Raw genomic sequence first — 21,747 nt, 5'->3', positions numbered from 1 at the left:
AATAACCACACGACACAAAGTCTGTACTGCCTGCCGGCTGCCCGCCAGGGCCAGGGCTGGCGGGAGCTCCTCCTCCTCCTCCTCCTCCTCTTCCCCCTCCTCCCCCCGGCCGCCGTCCTTTGTGTCCTCGGCCAGCCCTGGGTGCCCGTTTGATGCAGAGGAATGGTGACAGCTGGGCCGGGGGCCTGGGAACTTCAGGGACGGGGCAGAAGCCCCCGACACTCAGTGACGCGTTTGTCCGACCTAGTATTGTATCCAACCTTAGCGTTGTATTGGAACCTTTTCTGTATTTTAATGAGAAAACAAAACACTAGTTTGATATTTAAGATTTTACGGGCGGGGGTGGGGGGCGACCACTTTTCTGTTTGTTCGTTTGTTTCTTTTGTAACTTCCTGTCATGGCGTGTGTGCGCCGCTGGCCGCGCGGGCCAGTGTGTGTGTGTGGAAGTGGTGAGCCTCGGAGGGGACGCGGGGACGCTCGCCCCAAAGGTCTTCGGAGAAACAGGAAATGTCGGAAAGCAGACGGCGGGTTTGGGGGGAAGCTCAGACCCCAAATCACCAACCTCTTTTTTAAACCAAAGCACATTTAGCCGAGTTCGGAACCTCACGTGGCTCACAAGAAAATGCTAATATATTTATCTCATTGTTTACATAAACTGGGACAGTTTCAGACCTCAGCAGACGGAAGGACCAGGCCCGCGCGCCCAGCCCCAGCCCAGCTCCGGGGCCTTCTCCTCACGCTCGCCCGGACGGCACTAGGCCCTCCGGGCAGCTCCGCCCCGATGGCACCAAAGAGCCTCGGCCAGGCCCGGCCGCAGGATCCCAAGTCTGGGCTCGGCACAGGGATAGGGGACCCAGGGTGGACCAAGACCCGGTGGGGGAGCTGCTTAGGGCACCGGCCCCCCCTTCGCCAAAGAGTGAGCTTACGCGGGTGGGTCTGGGGTGTGCCGGGGCCTGGCCCTTCTCCAAGATGGTGCAGACACTCTTTTCAGTGTTCTTTTTGTATCAATCTGTATGTGCAGTGATGAATGTATTTATTTCTCAGACTCGGGCACACCGGCCACTATCCCCTGTGCCCGTCCGGCCAGCTCGAGCTGCAGGAGCAGCTCCTCCCGGATTGCAAAAAATACCACAAGAGACGAACTTAAAAACACAGAAATAGCAGAATCTCAGAGACTTACAGCATAGCCATACGCCACGACCCAGAGACTGGCCGGAGCCCGGCCTTCTGTGCCACGGGACGAGGGCTCGGGCTCGTCGCATCTGTCCACAGTGACCGCGGAACTTCTACCGTCGATTCCAGGGAGCGGGCCCGGCCCGCTCCCCCTTTGGCTTGTCAGTATTTGCTACTTTGGTGCAGGAGTGCAGGCCGGGCCCGAGGGAGCTGGGTGGCCCAGAGTCGAGTGCCGGGGAGCAGCGTGTCCGTCCGTCATCACCCACGCGCGCACCTGCACGCGGCCCGTGTTAGCAATAAGGTTCTTGGGCAGGTGCACCTCTCCGGGAGGCCAAAGAGAAGGCAGTGTTAGCCTGGGGAGGGGAGGGCAGGCAGGGGGCCCCCCCAGCCTTCCTTCACCCTCCAACCGAGCAAGACCGGGGGCTTCAAGATCTTCCCCGAATCATGTGCTGGGGCAGGAATTTCTTAGGAGAAAAATCAGGGCTCCCGATCATCCCCGGAGCCAGGGGACGTTGGGGACAGACCCAGCCAGACCTTCGATCTGACATTCCATGGAGGGGAGGGGGAGGAGAGGACCCGGACCCCCTCCTCAGAGCCTACCTTGCCAATGGTGGGGAGGTTCACTGGGAACACCCCCCCATTCGTTCCTGCCCCCCACTCTTGTTTTTTTCACCAGGAGCCCCCTTTCCCCCAGCCCCACTATTTATTGCTATAATTTATTGACCTCAGAAATGCTGCATCAGGACCTTGGGGCAGGGGGATTCTCCAGGGCTCCCCCCACAGACACTCGGTGGGGTTCCAGGGGGCCAGGTGCTGAGGGGAACCTCCCATGTCCGTCCCTGCCTGCTCAGTATTGGAGCCCTTGGGGCCTCAGGCTGGGTACTGACCCATTTTGCAAATACCTCGACTGGGGGGTGGGGGGGGGAGGGTTCTAGCTGTTTATTTAAGTAAAACTGGAAGTGGGATCTCGATTTCCTGGGAGGGAGGAGAGGGCTCCCAGGCTGCACTCCTGTACCGGCCACTGCCCTCCTCATCACACACGGCCCACTTCTTTCCCTCCCGATTCTGGAATTCAGGTCAGAGCCACCAGAGCTCGTGGCTCCCGAGTGAAATTCAGCAACTGATCTCCATTCAGAAGCGAGCGTGCAGTCTTAATGTACAGTGATGACGAGAAACTGTTATTTTATGATCTTTTCATTAAAAGCTTGGTTGAAAATGAGCCCCATGTCCTTGGCCTGTGTGTGAGAGAGCGGCAGCAAGCGAGCGAGCGAGGGAGCGCACATTCCTACCCCACCCCCGCTTTTCCCACCTATTGGCATTCAGGGAAGAGAGGCCTGGGATGGGCACCCTAGGGGGTTCCTTTTGGCCTTCCTCCATTTCCGCTTGGCTCCTTTGGGGTTTGAATAATTAAGCACTTTGCAAGGCCTTTCTTGTGCAAGTACCGTCCACAAAGGGGCCGGCACTTGGCCAAAGCAGGAATTGTGGGCACCACTGGGGCTTGTGACCCTTTAGAAGCCGCAGAGCCCTGCCCTGGCTGGAGCGGAGGGAGAACTTGCCTCCGAGATAAGGAGGACCTGCAGAGGAGCGACTGTTGGCTGGCTCGCCTCAGGAGCCGGGCCGGGCCGCCATCCTGAGGCTGCTTCTTCAGAGTGGTCTCTCCCCTGTGGGCAGGGCTGTGCCCAGGTGGGCTCCCGTGACAGGACCAACATTTGTCCCGGGCCAGTTGGCTTAAGGCAAATCCGAGCTCGCTTTGCTGGTGGTTTTCTGGGTGAAAGAGACTTGAGAAAGCCTTGCTTTCTCCCCATCTGGGCCAGCTCGCCAGTCCTTTCCCACGGGGGTCACTGGAGGCCACGCGCGGCTATCGTTTCTGCGCTTCCCCCCCTGGGATTGTCTTCTTGGGAATCCTGCTTTCGAGGAAGAAATCGGCTGGCCTTCTCCCACTCCTGCCCTCTCGGAGGGCTTCCTGACTTAACCTCTCCCTCATGCCCTCCACTGGCAAAGCCTTAAAGCCATCCACGAACGCTGCTCCGAGGTGGGCATTAGGCAGGACGGGCATCTCGCAAGGGCAAATGCGGAGCTACGGGAGGCCCTGGGACAAGGCCCTGGGAAATGCTTTCATGGCCGGGGTTGGGCAGGGGTTGCTATTGGATTTGGGGCTTTGGAGGAAGGAGAATGATTTCAACAGGTGTAAACGTGGGAGGGAGGGAGACATTCCAAGCCCAGGAACAGCTGGAGCAAAGTGGGCGAGGTGTGGGGCTGGAGCCACATTGGCAGTGAAACAAATGGGAGCGGGGGCTGGAGAGGCAGACTTTTGTCAGGCCCCCCCGCCAGGGCCAAGCCAAGGCGTCAGGACTCTGGCTAGCCTCTGGCATCATGGAGCAGAAGATCAAAGGCAGCCTCAAGAGGGGAGGACTTGAAAGGACCCAGGCAGGCACCGGATCTCAGGCTTGGAACAAAGATCTTTGGGATCTGCTGCTAGTCAAGGGCCCTGCTGGGCCTCCTGGAAGGAGGAAGGAGGAGATGGCCAAGGGAAAACGCAGCAAAAGGCCTGCCCGGCACCGAACCTCGGAGGACGCCCACCCTAAAGAATCAGGAACCCGGACCCCAGATCCCCCAACAGCCTTGACTGGACCTGCAGTAGGGAGCCACCAGCCACCCCACTCTGGGAAAACTGACTGCCCGAGGAAGTTTTCCCCGACTTTAAACTAAATTGGTGCCTTTTGCAACTTTTACTCAATGCTTTTCATTTCTGCAAGTCTAGGCCTCCTTCACTTGACAAGTCTCTCCCATTCCCACCTTCTCCAGATTGAATACCGCCCCCCCCTCCCCCATCAGCCCTCTGGTGGCCCGATCCCTTCACCCCCTGCTAGCAACTACAGCTTCCTCCGATGTGTCTAGGCCTGCTCCGTGGGGACCCCCAGGAAAGGGCTTCCTGCTCTTCTGACATGCGCTAACAGAGAGCCCTGGAAGGTTAGCCACGTGTCTGGGTCAAGTGGGGAGGAATTTACCTCTGTGCTCACCACCCTTCACCAGCGAGTCCTCTAAACCGGAGGCATTCCACAGATTGGAGCGGATTCCTTTGTGCCACGGAATTCTGAGGCAAGTCCCAGCCTCTCTGAGCCTGCCTCCCCCAACACCCCTCCCAGCTCCGGGGCTAGCACCAGTCCCTTCCTTCAGTCACATCCGTGGGCCGAGAGCTTCACAGATTGGAGCTTCTGGAGAGGCGAGGGATGACCGCTATGTAGTGGAGGCCTGGCAAAGGCACGGCCCGAGAGTCAGGGAGGGCCAGGCTGTGGATCGTGACTTAATTAGCCTCCGGTAGGGCTGTCCAACTCAGACCGAAACAAGGCCCACCGAGGCACACAGGGGCCCTGCAGCAGCATCAATGACTTCCCATCTTGTCCGTGTGCTATTCTGTTTTTATTCATCCTGTTAAAAATATCCCTATTACACTGAAAAAACCTTTACCTTCTGTCTTAAGAATCAGTACCGTGCATTGGTTCCAAGGTAGAGGAGCCTTGAGGGCCAGGCAATGGGGATCAAGTGACTCGCCCAGGGTCACACCGCCAGTTTGGAGCCCAGGACCTCCCTTCTCCAGGCCTGGCTGTCTATCCACTGAGCCCCTAGCTGTCCCCTCCCTACCACAGTCTGATCTGGCTCGAGGGGGACCCAGCTCGCAGGATCCAGGCTGTGCAGACTGGGATTCCTGCATTCATTCTGTGTGAATCCTCCCGGGCTCCAGCAGGGGAGGGGGCTTGGGTGGGGCCCGGGCCATTGTGATGCCCGATGACCCCATAGAGTAAGGCCAGCCAGAGCCATCCGCAGGGCAGAGGGCTAGTCAGGGCCGGGCCGGGCCGGGCAAGGCAAGGAGAGGCTCTGGCCTGGCAGACACACATGGCGGAGGTGGAAGAGATCCTCCTGCAGCTTCAGAAGGACAACAGGGATGGCCGGCTGCGGAAGCAGGAGCTGGAGGAGCTCATGAGGATCTTGGAGACCGAGAGCGACAGCCTCGTCCTGACCCTGAGGAGCTTAAGGGAGAGAGAGCGCAGGTGGAGCTCCCTGGGGGCTGTTCTCCCCACCTGGCAGACGAGGAAACTGAGGAAGCCTGGCTAACCTGGGAGACCTCCAGGGGGAGAGGCGCCCTCCACCCGGGCTGTGAGATGAGATGATGGGATGCCCAGGCCCCCCTCCCCCTTTAACAAGCTTTACTGCAGTGATGGTGAACCTCTGGCACGGGTGCCAAGAAGGCACGCAGAGCAGAGCACTCTGGCCCCTCCCCCCCAGTCTGTTACTAGGAAGGCAGAGGGGCTCCAGAGCTGCCCCTTCCCCCTCTACATGGGCTGAGGACATTTCCTCACAGCACCCCAGTTCCAGGGCTTCCTCCTTCCTGTGTGGGATGTTGGGGGCGGGGCATTTCCACTTTACTGTGTATCTGCCCCAAGGCAGAGGAGCCAGGAGGGCTGGGCCATGTGACTCAGCCAGGGTCACCCAGCTAGGAAGGGTCTGAGGGCAGTTTGTCTCTAGGCCTGAGGCACTATCCACTGAACCATCCCGCTGCCCTCTGACAACTCCCGGCCTCCTGGCTGCGCCCCTGCGCCCTCTAGAAGGCCCAGGGCCGGGAAGGCAGCTGTCTTGAGGCCCTGGGGGCCAGGTAAGCAGGCGGCGCTTCATGGGTGCCTGCGGGGCTCTGAGCTGGGGTCCTCCTCCCTCAGCCTCCAGCGGAGGCTGAACCAGGCAGCCGGGGCTCTCCGAGGGGAAGCCGAGGACGTGGTCAAGACCCGGGCAGCCCACACCCTGGAGCTCATCGCCGTCGCCACCGAGCAGAAACTTATCCTGGTGAGGCCCCGGGGGGCGGCGGCGGCCTGGGTCTGGGGGCCGCGAGCCTGGCCGGCCCTTCCTTGACGCCGGGCTCTTCTTCAGGAGAGGAGCAACCAGTTACTTCAGGAAGAATGGGAAGAACTCTCCAGCCAGGTACGGGCGGCGGAAGGGGGGAAGCCTTGAATGTGGAGCCCCAGGAGCGCCGGACTCCACCCTCGGTCGCCACCGCCGCTGCTGAGGCCGCTGCCCCTCCTTAGCCGCGACTGGACAAAGCCCAGAGCCAGTGTGGGCCCGAGGGGCGGGGGGCGGGGCGCCCTTCCCCCTCCCCTCCCCCGTCTCCGTTTCCCGAGCCCTAAATGGGGAGGGGGAGGCACCCTAAGTCCCTCTGCTGCCGCTCGGCCTCACAGACCCATGAAGAGTCCTTCCCCGGCCTCCGCCCCAGGCCCATCTCTTTCCTCAGCAGCTTTTCTACTATGGAGGGGAACAGCAGTGCCAGCGGAGGCAGCACCGGCGCCTGCAGGCGGAGCTTCTGGGCCTCCAGGTGCGGGCGGGGCTGGCCGGGGAGGGGGTGAGGGGTGGGGCGCCCGGACGGCCCGAGCGACTGACCCTGCCCCTCCCGCCCCTTAGAAGCAGCTGGAGCTCATGGAATCCAAGTCCGCGCTGCAGGCCGAGGGGATCCTGAAGGTAGCTCTGCGCGCGCGCGTGTGTGCGTGTGTGGTGTGTGTGTTTGTGGTGGGTGTGTGCGTGCGCGGCGGGGGCGCGGGCGCCGCAACCCAGCCTGCTTGAGGGTGACACTTTTTCCCCTCGACCCAGGGCGTCCTGCAGAAGGAGGAGGCCTGGGCCAGCTTCCAGGAACAGAGCGGAGTCCTCCAGGTGCGCCCAGCGCTTCGGACAGCCCCCCCGGCCCCAGGAGGCTCCTCGCCTCCATCCTAGCCCAGCCCTGGCCAATACCCTTCCAGGGTCCCAGACTCAGCCCCGCCCCCTGCTCCGCCCCTCCCCATCCCCTGGGGCGTCGGGTCCCTTCCCCGGCAGTGAAGCTCCGCCCCCGGCCTTGGCTGCAGGAGCTCCAGACCAAGGTGATGGAAGTGGCCTCCATGCTGGACCTACCCCGGGAGGGGGCGGAGTCGTAAGTGCCTGCGGAGGGGGCGGGGCGGGGCGGGGGGCCGGATCCGGGCGGGGCGGCGCAACCTCTGATGCCCCGCCCCCTCGTGGTCTCCGCAGGAAGCCCGGCCAGTTTTCCTCCTTGACCACAGCTCATGGCTCCCTCATGGAGGAGGTGGCTGAAGCCAGCTTTGTGAGTAGGGAAGAAGGCGGCGGGGAGGCCGGGCCCGGCTGGCCTCCCGGCCTCCGTGCTCACAGTGCCCGCTCCCCTTCCTTTGGCAGGAAAACAGGCTGAGCTGCACCGGGCATCTGTCCAGGCTCAGGTGAGGCCGGCAGGGAGGGGGGCCCAGGACCTCGTTCCGGCCTGGCCCGACCCCTCCCTCACTGGCCTCCCTCCTCCCCTGCAGGCTTGTGGCCATCCTCGGGCTCCGGCTGCTGCTCCCTCTGTGGGTCCTGGGCCTCCCCCTGTTCTATCTCCACCTCATCAACCCCAACGCCATCAGAGACGCCCTCCCTCGCCTGTGCTCCCAGGGCACCTTCCGGCGCCTGCGCTACACCCTCTCGCCGCTGCTCGAGCTCCAGACCAACAGCCTGCTGCCCACTTAGGCCTGGCCCAGAGCAGCCGGCCCGCTCCCAGCTCCTCCTCCCCAGGCCTCTGCCGCCCCGACTTAGCCCTCAACTATTCTCTTCTCTCTCGACTCCCAGCCTCCTCTGCTTCTCTGCTCTGCCCACCTTCTCCCCATCCCGCTTCCATCCCCACCTGAGCCCTCCCTGCCTTTGCCTCTGCCCATCAGCCCTTTCGCCGCCATCTGGTCTTCCCCCCCCCCAGTTCCCCGCCTTGCCTTCTCCTCATTCCCATCTCCTTTGGTCTCCCTTCCCCTCCTCCCCGTGTTCCTGCCCTATCTCTTCCCACTTTCATCCCAGCTAATCTAATCCCGTCCTGGTTCGACCCAGAGCTCTTCCACCCCCGTGTTCCCACTCTGGACCTCCTCCCCCCAGCCCCTTGGCAGCTCCCTCTGCCCCCGCCATCTGTGCGCCCATCTCCTCCATTCCCCCTTGGGCCATCGGTTCCATCTCTCCACAAATCTCTTCAGCCTCAGGTCCTCACTCTCTCCCTGTTCCTGGCTCTGACTTGGATTTTAGGGACAGGGGTGACCCCATGGATTATATATGTCCCTGTATTGACCGTGAATTAATGGATCTGGGCTCAAATTAGAGAGGGGCGTGTATGTGTGCGTGCGGCGAGCGCGTGGCTGTGCGTGTGTGTGTCCCACTCCGGGTGCCAGGGCAGGGCCTTCCTGCTGTGGATCGGAGCCCAGAGGCCCAGGCTGAGGAAAGCTGCTGCCAGCCGTCACATGCCCGGTGCCCTCGTCCAGGCTCCTTTGTTTTTCCCCTGGAGGTGGGCCCTCTGGACTGACCCAGAGATGTTCCCCCTTTGTTGCTTGCCACCACCCAGGTTTCTCTCTTCCCTGGACCGCCCTGCAGCACCCAGGCTGGTCCCAGGGCACCTTCCCTTCCCTTCCTATACAAATCATCATTTTCAGGTTGAGAGAGATCTCAAAAGCAGAGACCCACATTCCTGGGCACCATTCTTTACAAGAGGGTGAACAGCCTCTGCTTGTATAGACCTCCAGTGTTGGGGAGCTCACCACCACCTGAGGCTGTCCAGCCCACTTTTTTTTTTAAAGTTTTTTTTTTTTTAAACCCTTAACTTCTGTGTATTGGCTCCAAGGCAGAAGAGTGGTCAGGGTGGGCAATGGGGGGTCAAGTGACTTGCCCAGGGTCACACAGCTGGGAAGTGTCTGAGGCTGGCTTCCAACCCACTTTTTAAAGGGCTGCTCTCCTGGGGAGGGAGTCTTTCTTTACACCAGCCTAAATCTGCCCCTGCAACTTGGACCCTCCCTCTGGACAGGCCACTGAAGGGTTCTGTCATGTTCTAACTTCCACTAAGGATGGAGAAACCCCTAATGTTGAAGTTGCACAGGGGACCCAGGCAGCCTCCCAGAATCCTTTGCCATGATGTTCATCCCCAGAGCTGCTTCTCTCATCATCTCCCTCCCTAAGTGTGACCTGGGCAAGTCGTCCTCCCTGGCTGTGCACCTTTCCTTTCCCATGGCTTCAGCTCTCGTGCTCTGAGCTCCTGGGAGAAGAGGGTGCCAGGTTCCCAGCCAGCCCCCTTGTCTCCAGTTCATTCCTTTGTTCTTTGAACAAGCATTTCCTGTGTGCACAATGCCCAGCTAGGCTGGAAGAGATGGAATTTAGTAGCTGAGATATGGGGCCCTGGCTTCAGGGAGTTTATGGTGGGTACGAGCACAAGAGAGAGATAACTTGGGAGCTTCCAAATTGGGTGATAAAATGCATGAGAAGAGGCAGCTCTGTGATAGCAGAGTCAGAGAACCTGAATTCAAATCCTACCTCTTCGTTAGCTGTGTGACTTTGGGCAAGTCCTTCCTCCTTCGTGGGCCTCAATGTCCTTTTCTATAACATTTAGGGAGTTGGACCAGATGGCCTCTGAGGACCTGTCTGGATCTGAGATCCTGTGAACTCCAATCATGGCATGCTCCCTGGAAGAGGGGACCTTGGAATGAGCTGGAATTCAGCAGAGAAGGGGACATCACACACACACACACACACACACACACACACACACACACACACACACACACACACACGGGGAACTTTAGTCTCCCAAGGCCGGGGGCAGGAGTATCAAGAGTATTGGAATGAGGAAGGTGGTGGCATAGGGTGCTGGTTAGAGGAGCTGGATTTTCTGAAAAGGAAACTTTTTTTTTTTTTTTTTTTTTTAATCCTAACTTTCTGTCTTAGCATCAGTTCTGAGAGGAGCAGTAAAGACTAGGCTATCAGGGTCACATAGCTAGGTCAGATTTGAACTTGGGTCCACCTCACTCCAGGCCTGGAACTTTAGCCACTGTGCCACCAAGCTGCCCTGCAGGCTTCCTTGTCTCCAACCTTTCTCTGCCTGCTGCGTTCTCAGTGGGGGACACGGGAGTGCACCCAGGACACCCAAAAGGCCCAGACCTTACTCCAGCCTCAGCTCTTTTTTCTGTGCTTCTCAGAAGTCAAGAATGGGGAGGACAGGGCCTTGGATTCAGACCTGGAATTCTAGGAGGCTGGCCTCCTGGCAGATTGTGTGACCTCAGACATGAGCTAGGGCAAAGGAGCCAGGATGGTTCCTCTGGGGCTTCCTGATGGTCCTGTTTGGGGGTCTTCTGTGCTGCTCCAGCTTCTGGGTCTCTCCAGCCACTGGGTCATAGGAGCAGAAATTTAGGGCTGGATGGGACCTCAGAGGTTAGCTAGTAGAAAATCTCATTTAACAGAGAAGGAAACTGAGGCCTGAGACCTTGCCCATCATCCATCTGTCAATGGAGCCTTTTTAAAAGATATTCTTTCCCAATTACATGTAAATACGATTTTCCACTTAATGTTTTCTGGAATTATAAGATCCAAATTGTCCCCCCTTCATGGAATGGTACACAATTTGATCTGGTTATAACATGATCTTGCAAAACATACTTCTATAATGATCATTGTGAAAGAATACTATAAAACCCACCCCCACCCCCCAAACCATAAACTAAAGTGAAAAATCTGATGCTTTCATCTGCATCTGACTCCAAGAGCTCTTTCTCTGGGGATGGTTATTACCAAGAGTCACTAAGGCTTTCCCAGTGGATCATCCCTCCATATTGTTGTCACTGTGTACAGTGTTCCCCGGGTTCTGCTTATTTCATTCTGCATCAGTTCGTGCAGGTCTTTTCAGTTCTTTTTGAAACCATCCTGTTCATCATTTCTTCATAGCACAATAAATAGTATTCCATCACATACCACAATTTGTTCAGTTTGTTCAGCCATTCCCCAGTTGATGGATATCCTTTCAGTTTCCAATTCTTTGCCATCACAAAATGAGCTGCTATAAATATTTTTGTACAAGTAGGTCCTTCCCCTTTTTAATAATCTCTTGGGTATAGACCCATAGTGGAATTATAGGATCAAAAGGAATGCACAATTTTATAACCCTTTGGATATAGCTCCAAATTGCCCTTGAGAATGGTTGGACCAGTTCACAACTCCACCAACAATGCATCAGTGCCCCAATTTTGGCATATCTTTTCAATGGAGCTTTTTTGCTCAGTGCTGAGGACTAGTGATGCTGAGATAACAAATTGGCCATCTGTCCTCATCTTGGAGGACCTGTCTTTTCACTGGAATAGACAAGTTGCAGGCATTTGCAGCCCCAAATTAAAGATCATATCATTTTGGTGGGGAGGAACCAGCTGCTGGGAGGGTAGGGATGGTGATCAACATGGTGTCTGAGGAAAGAAAGGAGGAAGATATTGGACAGCCTTGGGCAAGACATAGAGATGAGATGGATTGTGTCCTCTGAGAGGGGCAGTGAGGCCAGTCTGGCTGGACCACAGGCCATCTGAAGTGAGGTTTTCCCTATATAGTCATTTAAGTATTTTACTATTTTCCTCCACTGTTAAACCTTTTAAGAAATCTATATAGGGGGCAGCCAAGTGGCTCAGTGGGTTGAAAGCCAGATCTAGAGAGGGAGGGTCCTGGGTTCAAATTTGGTCTCAGATACTTCTTAGTTGTGTGACCCTGGATAAGTCACCTAAACCCTTACTCCTCTTCTGCCTTGGAACTCAGACAAAATATTACAAATTCTCACACTGGCATTGAATTATAGTTATCACTTATATAATGCTTTAAGGTTTGCAAAGGCTTTAAGTGGGTTATCTCATTCTAGGTGTCTCTGCACCCCATCTTCTCCTCCTCTGCCAGGCGGTGACTCACCAAGAGGCTACATTAGCCTCTGGATTCATGGTTAGTCACTGCATTGACTGGCGTTCTTGAGGCTTTAAAATGGTTCTCCTTCTTACCATTGTTACTCTCTCTGATTCTGCTCTATTCACTCCGCTTCAGCCCACAGAACTCTCTTCGGGTTTCTCTGAAACTGTCTCATTTAGTGTCATTTTCAGTCTTTTCAGTTGTCTGACTTCATGACCTCATTTGGGGTTTTCTTGGCAAAGACACTAGCACGGTTTGCCATTTCCTTTTCCAGCTCATTTTCCAAACATGGTTAAGTGACTTGCCCAGGGTCACACAACTAGTAAATGTCTGAGACCAGATTAGCACTGAGGTCTTATTGACTCTAGGACTAGTGCTTTTATTATTTTTCAATGCAACAGTGATGAGTCATATCTGTAAATCATCATTTGTTCAGTTATTCCCCAGTTGATGTACACCCTGCCCTCAGCTTCTAGTTCTTTGCCACCACAAAAAGGTGATGCTATTTTTGTGTCTATGGGCCCCTTTCCTTTCTTTGCCCTCTTTGGGACCTTGTAGTGCTATCATGGGTTAAAGGACAGACATGCACAGGTAAGTCACCTCTAGGGCATTTTTTCAGATTGCCTTCCAGAACGTCTAGATCTGTTTACTGCTCCATGAAGAGTGCATGAATGTGACAGTTCTCCTGTTTCCCTTCCAGTATTTGCGATTTGCCTTTTCTGTCAACTTTAGTCTTTGGTGGATGTGAGGTGGAAGTTCTGAGTTGCTTTAATTTGTATTTTCCTTATTGGGGCATTTAAAAATGTTGCCTTTTGATATCTTGAATTTCTTCCTTAGAAAATCATTTTTTGAATTGACTAACATGTCAGAAAAGGGAAATACTGGAGGGGATATGGCAAAACTGGGACACTGATGCATTGTTGGTGGAGTTGTGATCCTAGTGTTCTGGAGAGCAATTTGGAACTATGCCCAAAGGGCTTTAAAACTGAGGGTTCCCTTTGATCCAGCCATACCACTATTAGGTCGATATCCCAAAGCGATTTTTTAAAAAGAGAAAAGAACATATTTGTACAAAAATATTGATAGTAGTTCTTCCTGTAGTGGCAAAGAATTGGAAAACGAGGGGATGTCTATCAATTGGTGAATGGTTGAACAAGTTATGGTATATTATTGTGATGGAATACTTTTAGGGTGTAAGAAATGATGAGAAGGATCATTTGAGAGAAAGCCTGGAAATACCTATATGAATTGATGCAAAGCGAAGTGAGCAGGACTAGAACATTGTGCAGTCACAGCAATTCTGTGTGATGAACATCTACGAAGGACTGAGCTATTCCTCACAATATAGTGATCCAAGAAAATCCTTGAGGACTCATGATGGAAACGCCATCTGGCTCCAGAGAAAGAACTGATGGAGTCTTGACTGCAGATGGAGACACGCTGTCTCACTTTATTTCACTTTTATTCTAGTTCTCTTTCACGAAAGGATGAATATGGAAAGAGGTTTTATGCTGCTGTACATGTAAAGTGTGTCTCTTCACATTCTACTCTCCATGGTTAGAATCTGTTTTGCTCAGGAAGAATCCTGCTCTTTATCTGCCCTCCTTCCCCCTTTCCTTCCTGTCTCCCTATTGAATAAGCTGTATTTTGCATGCTGCTTGGTGTGTGTATTCTCCCCTTTGACTAGTCCAGATGAAAGCAAGAAAGCACTACCTCACTCCATCCTGTTTGTCTGCTTGTGGCCCCCCATTATGCAGGATTAAGTGCCCTACTTTGCTGTCCCATCTCCATCCCCTCAGGAAGAGTATTCCTTTCTCCTTCCCCTTCTTCTTTTAACATCATAAAACCACTCCCTGGTCCTGTTTAATTTGACTTCCTATATGGCCGTTAATGATGTATGGAGGGGACACCCGTGCCATCTTCCCACTTTAGAATATAAAGTTTATCCTTATTTAACCCTTGACGATTCATCTCTTCTGTTTTCTTTGTGTTTCTTTTGATGCCTGTGTTGTTATTTCACCATCTCTACACAGACAGGGTCTTTTCATCAGGAATGCTTGGAAGTTCTCGATTTCATTTTTCTCGTGTAGGATCACACTCAGTTTTTCTGAGTAAGTTATTTTTGGCCGTGAGGTCATAAGCTCCGCTTCCTGGAATAGCGTCTTCCAAGCTCTCTGCTCATTTAGAGTAGTGGCTGCTAAATCTTGTGTGACTGTAGCTCTTTGGAACTTGAATTCTCTCTTGCTGCTGGCAATATTTTTTCTTTAATGTAAAAGCTCGAGATTTTTGCTATCATGTTTCTAGTTATTTTGGAGTTTCTCTTTGGAGATAATCAGTGGATTCTTTTGCAAACCCTTCCCTTCTGAAGTCTCAGAATCAATACTAATTACTGGTTCCAAGGCAGAAGAGCAGCAAAGGCTAGGCGTGTGGGACTGAGCGCCTTGCTCTGGCCTCATGCAGGACTGAAGGGATGGGGGCCGAATGGCCGTCTGTCACTGAGCGTCCCCTTCCCTCCTGCAGCATTTCTCGAACACGCTCCCCTCTGCGCTGGGGCAGACCCTCGTGTCTTCACACTTGGACAATGACGGCAGTCGCTGCAGCAGGGGCTGCCTGCCTCAAGGCTCTCCTAAAGGCCAGGTTTGGTCATGACACCCCTCTCCTCCTCAATAACTCTGTGGCTCTCGATTCCTCCAGGATCAAATTCAAAATGTTGTTTGGCATTCAAAGCCTTCCTTCCCTGCTGCCCTCCTTCAGGTGGTCCAGTGATTCTTTTTTTAAACCCTTACCTTCTGCCTTAGGACTGATACAAGGTATTGATTCTGAGACAAGAGCATGAGGGCTAGGCCATGGGGGTGAGGTGATTCGCCCAGGGTCACCCAGCTGGGAAGGGTCTGAAGCCAGATCGGAACCCAGGACCTCTCTAGGCCTGGCTCTCTACCCACTGAGCCACCCGGCTGCCCCCAAACCTTGTTTTCTGTCTTCTAGGAATTCTAGTTAAACTTGTTCCTCGACGGTTTTTCTTCTCTTCTTCCAGGCTGGTCTCGCGCTCAGCAGTGGCTCTTCACGGGCCATTTCTTTGTTTCTTCCTTCTTCTCGGCGGCTTCCTGACCGCCCTGTCAGGGTCAGGCCACCCTCCCGCTTCTGGAAGGGATGTCTGGACCGAGCTGGCTCAGGCTGGGGACCCGCAAGCTTTCGGGGTTCCCAAAGTGGGCCGTTGGCCTCTGGTCGCTTCCTTGCCAGGGCGAGCTCGGCCCGGGGGCCAGGCCCAGCCAGAAAGCTCCGCAGGCTCCCCTGCCGGGTCCGAGCTCCGGCTCATGTGTTTGTCCTCCATCAGTCAGTGAACATCCAGTGCCGGCCGTGGCTGGGCCCAGAGACAGTCCCTGCCCTCAAGGGACCTCCAGGCTAGCGGGGAGCTGGGCTGTCCTGGGCAGGCGCCTCCAGGGAGGTCAGTGGTCAGAGCAGAGGCTGCTGGAATGGAGGGCTTTGGGGGAGGGGCACGGAGGGCAGAGTGGGCAGGCTATCTCCCCGGGGGCCCACTCACGGACACGACCCACTCGGGCTCTTTATTTCTCTCCATAGTGACTTTTATTTTACACGCAGAAGGAGAACGAGCTTCTCCTGGTACCGAGGACGGAGGGGCGGCGCCGCCCTGGTGATTATCGCAATGTCCACCTCTGGCGGCAGCCCCCGATGCCCAGAGCAGATTGCCAGGCGCTCGCCCGCACGGAGGCCCGCACGGAGCAGGGCTCGGCTCCGGGGCTCGGGGAAGGCCGCTCACTTGCTCGCTCGCACACACACACACAGGCACACACCCCCCTGCCCGCCCGCCGCCCGCCCGTCACAGACCAGAGCAGAGCCGGGGCTGCGATTGCACATGACAAGACTTGGAAGCCACGTGGGCGCCCCAGAAGCCCCCTGCCCGCGGGGGCCTCAGTACGGGATGTCGTTCTGGTAGTACTGGATCATGTCGTACGTCCGGCTCCTGCAAGGAAGGAGAGGGCCCTGGTCAGACGAAGGGCAGACACCCAAGGGGCTAGGAAGGAGGGCAGGCTTCCTGGAGGTGGTGGCCCTGGAGACAGCTGTGCAGGCCTTCCCCGGGGGGGCCAGGAGCGGGCGGAGATACCTAAAACCTCCCATTGGACGACCCAGAGGGTGAGAGCCTGAAGGAAGTCTACACACACAGGCTCCCGCCAGGCCCCGGGGCCTTGAAGGCCGGGAAATACCATCTGAATTCACTTGAGTTCTGGAAAGCAGCAGGGCCCGGCTGGGAAAGGGTGATGGAGAGAAGAGGGCGCCGACGTGGGGAAAGCTGGCGAGAGGCTCACCCGGGGATCCCGGCTGGGGGCGCTGAAGGCTGGAGGCAGCGGGCTGTGCTCCTGGGCCTCCCCTTCGGAGAGCCTCAGCTGGTCCCGGGTTCCAGCTCCTCCCCCCAGACTCTCCTGACCAGTGAGCCGGCTGCCTCCTCTGCTCTAAGATCCCTCCTCCTCCAGGAAGCCTCTTCAGTGCCTGCCCCATTCATTCACTCCTATTCATCCTGCCCACAGCAAGCTTTGCCCATATGTGCTGGCACCCAGGAGGCACCGACTGAAAGGGACCCAAAAGGTCAGCCAGAGCGGCTGAGGCTGGCCCCAGAGCACACAATGGTCAGCTTCAGGCAAGGTCCGACTCCAGAGGCTTGGCCCGCACAGCCCGTCCTCGGCTCTCACCCCCTCTGAGGAGACCCCCAGGCTCTGGCCTCCCTGACTGCTCGATCTCAGAGCCGTCATCGCCACAAACGGCCTTTCTCCCTGGCTCCAGATTCTCTAGTCTCGACCTTGTTCAATCAAGGGCATCTATTAAGCACTTACTGCATGCCAGGGTCACCCCCGGGGCCAGGGAGACAGACAGAACCTGGTCCTCGTCCCCAGGGTCTCTCCTCACGGCCCCGTGAGGCTGGCCTGTGGAGGATGTGCTGGAGAGGATGGACGGCTGGGGTGGGGGGAGAGCAGGCTAACGTGTCTGAATGAGGGGAGGGAGAGAAGGCCTGAGCAGCTGCTGTGGGCAGTGGGGCAGCCAAAACCGACCATTACAGACGTGTCCAAGGGTCTGGGCGATGTGAGGTGACCACATCAAAGGTTCCTTCCGCGGTCGCCGGACAGTCTGTTTTTAAGCGTCCTGGCACTCTGGGCAGCTCTGTAAGAGGGCCCTGAGGGCGCCAGGAAAGGAAGCGGGGAGTCTTCTCAGCGCCCACTCGCCAGTCTTCCTGCTGCACGGGTGCCACTAACCACTTCCTTCCAGACTCCTCTCACGATTTTCACGTCTGTTCTTCCTCTCTTCTGTGTCTCCTTCGCTGGCTCGCCATCCCCATCGCGCTCCCTAGCTGTGGGTGGCCCCCAGGCTCTGTCCTGGGCTCTCTTCTCAGCTCACCTGCACTCGATGTCTTTCCTGGGTTTAAGGAACATTCTATGCAGACGACTCGTGGATGCATAGACCCACCCTTAGTCTCTCTCCGAACCTCCAGTCTACCATCTCCAACTGCCGATTGGACGTCTCAACCTGGCCGCGTCCCAGGGGCATCTTCAACTCAGCAGGTCCGAGAGCGATGCTTCCCTCTTTCTGGGGCAGCACCGGCCCCTTCCAGTGGCCGTCTCCATCCCATTAACTGCCGGTTCTCGCCATTTCTGTCTTTGCAACATCTCTCTGGCCATTCACAGCAACCACCTCTGACATCTTTAGTCTCCCTGCCTTGGATCTTTCAACATTCTAGTCCATCCTAGACAGTGCTACTAAAATGACAGTCCTTAAGTACCTTTTTTTTGAACCCTTAACTTCTGTGTATTGTCTCATAGGTGGAAGAGTAGTAAGGGTGGGCAATGGGGTTGTCAAGTGACTTGCCCAGGGTCACGCAGCTGGGAAGTGTCTGAGGCCAGATTTGAACCCAGGACCTCCTGTCTCTAGGCCTGACTCTCAAACCCTTGAGCAGGGCCACTCCATGACTCGACCAACTTCAGTAGTTTTGTATCGCCTCTTTGTTGCTGTTCAAATCTTTTTCAATTGTCTCTGACTCTGTGACCCCATTTGGGTTTTTCTTGGCACTGGAGGAGTTTGCCATTTCCTTCTCTAGGTCATTTTACAGGTGAGGAAACGGAGGCAAATGGACTCACCTGGCGAGTCACTCAGGACGCTGAGTCTTCCTGACTCCAGGCCCCTATTCTGTGCACTATGGTGCCACCTAGCTGCCCCTTTCCGGCCTCCAGGATGCAGTAAAACTCCTGGGTTCAGCCTCCCTGCATCACTCCCTTCTCACACTCACGGATCCGCCCAGACTGCCTCCCTGCTCCTCGCTCGTGACGCTCCAGCTCTCCCCATTTTGGCCAAGCACCCCAACTTTGTCGTAGAGACGCCGCCACCTTCTGCATGAAGCCAATGGCACGAGGGCTTGGAGAAGAAAGGGAAGGGGAGCCGGTTCACCAAGAAAGGGGTAACAGAGTGTCCATTTGGGGGTTCTGGACATGGCTGGCTGGCAGTGCAGAACCACTGGGCTGGGCCGTGCGGGGGGGGGAGGGGAGGGGGACACGCTCACTGCTCAGGAGTGAGTCCAGCCGGAGCATCCGTGCTCGAAGGGAGGCCCACACGGAAGCCAGCCTCAGAACAGACAGGAGCAGGGTCGGAGTCCAGCCCCGGGAGCCGAGAGGTCCAGCGCTGGAGACATCCCCGGGTCCCCGGGCAGGCCTTCCCTCTTTGGCTGTCTCACCGTCATCTCAAGCTTACGTGGCCCAGGCTCAGCCAGCCGGCCAGCACGTGTGCCGGGCACTGCGATAAGCACAAGGAAGGGGAGGAAAAGCCCCCAAAGGCCTTCCTCACTTGGATGATCCCTCCGAACGGCCCCTTCTGTCCGCAGCGCTGCCGTGCCAGAGCTCGACGGCGGACAGCCGGCTCCGATTTCTTTCTCGTGTCCAGCCGCTTGCGGAGCGTGCTCTCTCCTCGGCCTTTCTCCATCCTCGCTGCTGCCACGGGAGGCTCATCCCTCAGCACCCTGCGCACACTCTGCACATGTTCCCCAACGCTTTTCTCATCACATTTGCCCTCGTTCAAGGGGCTTCCAACGGGATCAGCCTCAACTTCAACCTGCTCACCTCGATGCTCGGGACGACCGTCCAACGGGAGCCTCCCCCGGCAGGGGTGTCACGTGCGTCCTCCTGGTGGGCGGCAGCGGCGTACACGTCCTCGGAGGTGGGGCCACGGCTCTCTGGGAGCTTGGGCTCAGGGAGGGCCCCCGGCCATTTCCTGAGAGTGACCCAGCCCGCTCTGTCCTGCTTTTCTGGCCCAGCTGCCTGGGCGTGGGCGCTGGCTGTTTCAGGTCAGTTCCCTAACAGAGATTCTTAGTCCTTTTTGTGGCAGGGACCTTTGGGCATCCTAGGAGCCAAGCACCCAAAGGAAACCACCTGGAATAGCTATCAACATTTTTTAACATTTACAAACTGAGGGGACAGCTGGGTAGCTCAGTGGATTGAGAGCCAGGCCTAGAGAATGGGAGGTCCTGGGTTCCAATCTGGCCTCAGACACTTCCTGGCTGTGTGACCCTGGGTAGGTCACTTGACCCCCATTGCCTCATCCTACCACTCTTGTGCCTTAGAACCAATGCACGGTGTTGATCCTAAGACTGAATGTAAGGGCTAAACAATAAATAAATAAAGTGAAAACCACCTAGTAAGTGCCGGGACCTGTACTAGCCACAAGGGATGCAAAGCCAATGAACAAATATTTTTACAGACTGACACATCCTGGCCCAAAGCCACGTTAACGATTGCTCTCAAGGGTGAACGACCATTTGGAAGTGCAGAGGAGCCGGGCCTTCCCTTCCTCCATTTGGTGCTTCCTGCTTTGAAGGACAGGTCAAACTCTTGGAGGAAGAAGCAGTTTCTCCTGGGAAGCTGTGCAGCCTCTGGGCCTCGAGGCCCTCACCGTCCACGTCTCGGACGCAGCCCCAGACCGGCCCCCTCCCCGTGAGTGGGCAGGTCTCCCGTTTTAGCCTTGGCCGGTGCCTCTTCCTGTGGTCACTGCTGCCGAGATCTCGACGTCTGGATGGGGGCGGAGGAGAGAGGCCCCCCCGGAAGCCGTGGGAGCCACAACAGGGAAGGTCTCTGGTGGCCTCCTGTTTGGGGAATAAGGCCCACGAGGGACTCGGTCTCCTCCAGCCCCGGTCTTCCCCCTCGTGGCACTCCGTCTCGGCCGGACGCTTCCCCCGTCTGCATCGCGTAGGACACCATTAAGCAGCGCCTCCAGAGGCTTTGCAAAGCTCTCGGCACACGTTGCTGTGTTTTATCTTCGCAAAGGCCCCGGAGGAAGGCGGGGGCCGCTGTGATCCCTCGTGTACAGAGGAGGGCCTTGAACCCGGCTCCATCCCTGGGCCCCCAGCTGGGAAGTGTGTGAGGCAGGCTTTGAACCCTTCCTGACTCCAGGCCCAGCGCCAGGCCTCTGAATGGTCCTCGATCCAGTCCTCGGAGAGAGCGGAGGCCCCTGAGGGTCTCCCAAAGGAGGTGTGTTTGGGGGTGAGCCCTGCTATGATGAGAGCACCCCCAAGGCTCACGGGGAGGCAGGCGCACCTGGTGCCATCCCTGGGCCAGTCACTGCCCCTGACGGAGGTCTCTGGCCATGTAAGGAGACTCTGGGAGAGGAGCCGGGGAGGTCCGACCCTCGAGCAGGAGCAAGTGCACGAGGCCGTGTGGGCAGCCGAAGGGGCCAGCGAAAGCTACCGGGGGACGGTCAGCCCGGGGAAGGGGCCCTGGCAGGGCCGCCTCGCATTGCGCCCCGATGCGGCCTCGTATCCCAAGAGCCATTCCCAAATGTGACGGGCCGGCCGGAGGCTGTGCCTCGGGGATGGACTACTGACATTGTCGTGGGTGGGTGGGCCAAGGAGGAGGCCTCCATCGGGCCTGTGCAAGCTCACTGGCCCGAGTGGCCACGTGTGCCCAAGGAGTCCCAGGGGAAGGGAGCTAGAAGGTGGGCAAGGGGCCTCAGAGCCCAGGGTCAGGGGCTTCCCGGGGGCGGAGGCCGGCCGCACAGGTGGCCGCACAGGTGGCTGGTTCTGAGGCCACAGAGCTCCCCACTCCCCCCCATGCCACGTGGAGGATGCGGGGGGCGGGGGCCGGGCACGAGGGGCTGACCTGTTACTGAGGAAGCAGTTCTGAATGACCTTCAGGATGAAGTTGGCCGCCTCTCGTTCCGTCATGTTGGGGCAGAACCTGTGCCTGGAGGCCAGAAGGGAGAAATGGGCCGCGGGAAGCGCCTGACCACTCGCCCTTCATCCCGACAGCCCCACCCCCGGGTTGTGTGCCAGAAAGCGATGCCCACAGGGACTCCACTCCCTGGACTCCTGCTGCCAGGGTGGGGACGACGGGGAAGGCCAGAGGCTGAGCCTGGAGCCCCCGGGATCTGGTCACCCACTCTGGGGACGGGACTTCCAGGCCGAGTCTTCAGCACAAGGACACACTCTCTAGAGAAGGGGTCCTCCAGCAGCGGGGAGCCCCCCACTCCCAAGGCTGCCCAGGACGCCTCTAGCCCAAACCTGCCTCCCCCACGGTCCTTCCCTCTCCGGTTCTCCTGATTCTTTCTGGGCTGCCTGCAGAGCTGCTCCCTTCTATCTCCTTATTCCCCTTGGATCACTGCTCCCATCCCCCAGGGGCCATTTTGGGGTTCTCTGGGGAGAAGGACTCAGGCCAAGAGGAGGGGAGAAGCTGGTGGGCATCGCAGTCCCAACCCCCCTAGAGTCCTTTCCTGGTGAAGCTCAACCACGGAGAGCAAATGCTGCCTTCTAGAGCTGACCTTCCCTCTTCTGCGCTCGTGGCCCTGCCTGCAGGCCTC

General features: G+C 57.1%; 2 protein-coding genes across 2 annotated transcripts in view; one reads left to right on the top strand and one right to left on the bottom strand.

Moving 5' to 3' along the window:
- The first annotated feature begins 4,933 nt into the window (after window positions 1-4,933).
- TMEM191C (transmembrane protein 191C) lies at window positions 4,934-7,748 on the top strand. The gene is made up of 10 exons (XM_044656605.1): window positions 4,934-5,222; window positions 5,886-6,009; window positions 6,094-6,144; window positions 6,455-6,532; window positions 6,619-6,675; window positions 6,805-6,864; window positions 7,053-7,117; window positions 7,213-7,285; window positions 7,375-7,415; window positions 7,500-7,748. Exons 1-10 carry the CDS (start codon window positions 5,068-5,070, stop codon window positions 7,696-7,698), a joined length of 903 nt encoding a protein of 300 aa, XP_044512540.1. The 5' UTR covers window positions 4,934-5,067; the 3' UTR covers window positions 7,699-7,748.
- Window positions 7,749-15,470: 7,722 nt separating this feature from the next.
- PI4KA (phosphatidylinositol 4-kinase alpha) overlaps window positions 15,471-21,747 on the bottom strand; it is a 114,954-nt gene continuing 108,677 nt past the window's right edge. Inside the window, exons 54-55 of the mRNA XM_044674684.1 lie at window positions 21,051-21,134; window positions 15,471-15,886 (exon numbers count right to left, since the gene is read on the bottom strand). Coding sequence (XP_044530619.1) covers window positions 15,835-15,886; window positions 21,051-21,134 — 136 coding nt within the window. The 3' untranslated portion in view covers window positions 15,471-15,834. The remainder of the gene's footprint in view (window positions 15,887-21,050; window positions 21,135-21,747) is intronic.

The sequence above is a fragment of the Gracilinanus agilis genome, chromosome 1, assembly GCF_016433145.1.
Source record: "Gracilinanus agilis isolate LMUSP501 chromosome 1, AgileGrace, whole genome shotgun sequence".
NCBI lineage: Eukaryota > Metazoa > Chordata > Mammalia > Didelphimorphia > Didelphidae > Gracilinanus > Gracilinanus agilis.
Note: the sequence above shows the minus strand (reverse complement) of the source record. Positions and strands in the feature narration are given on the sequence as shown.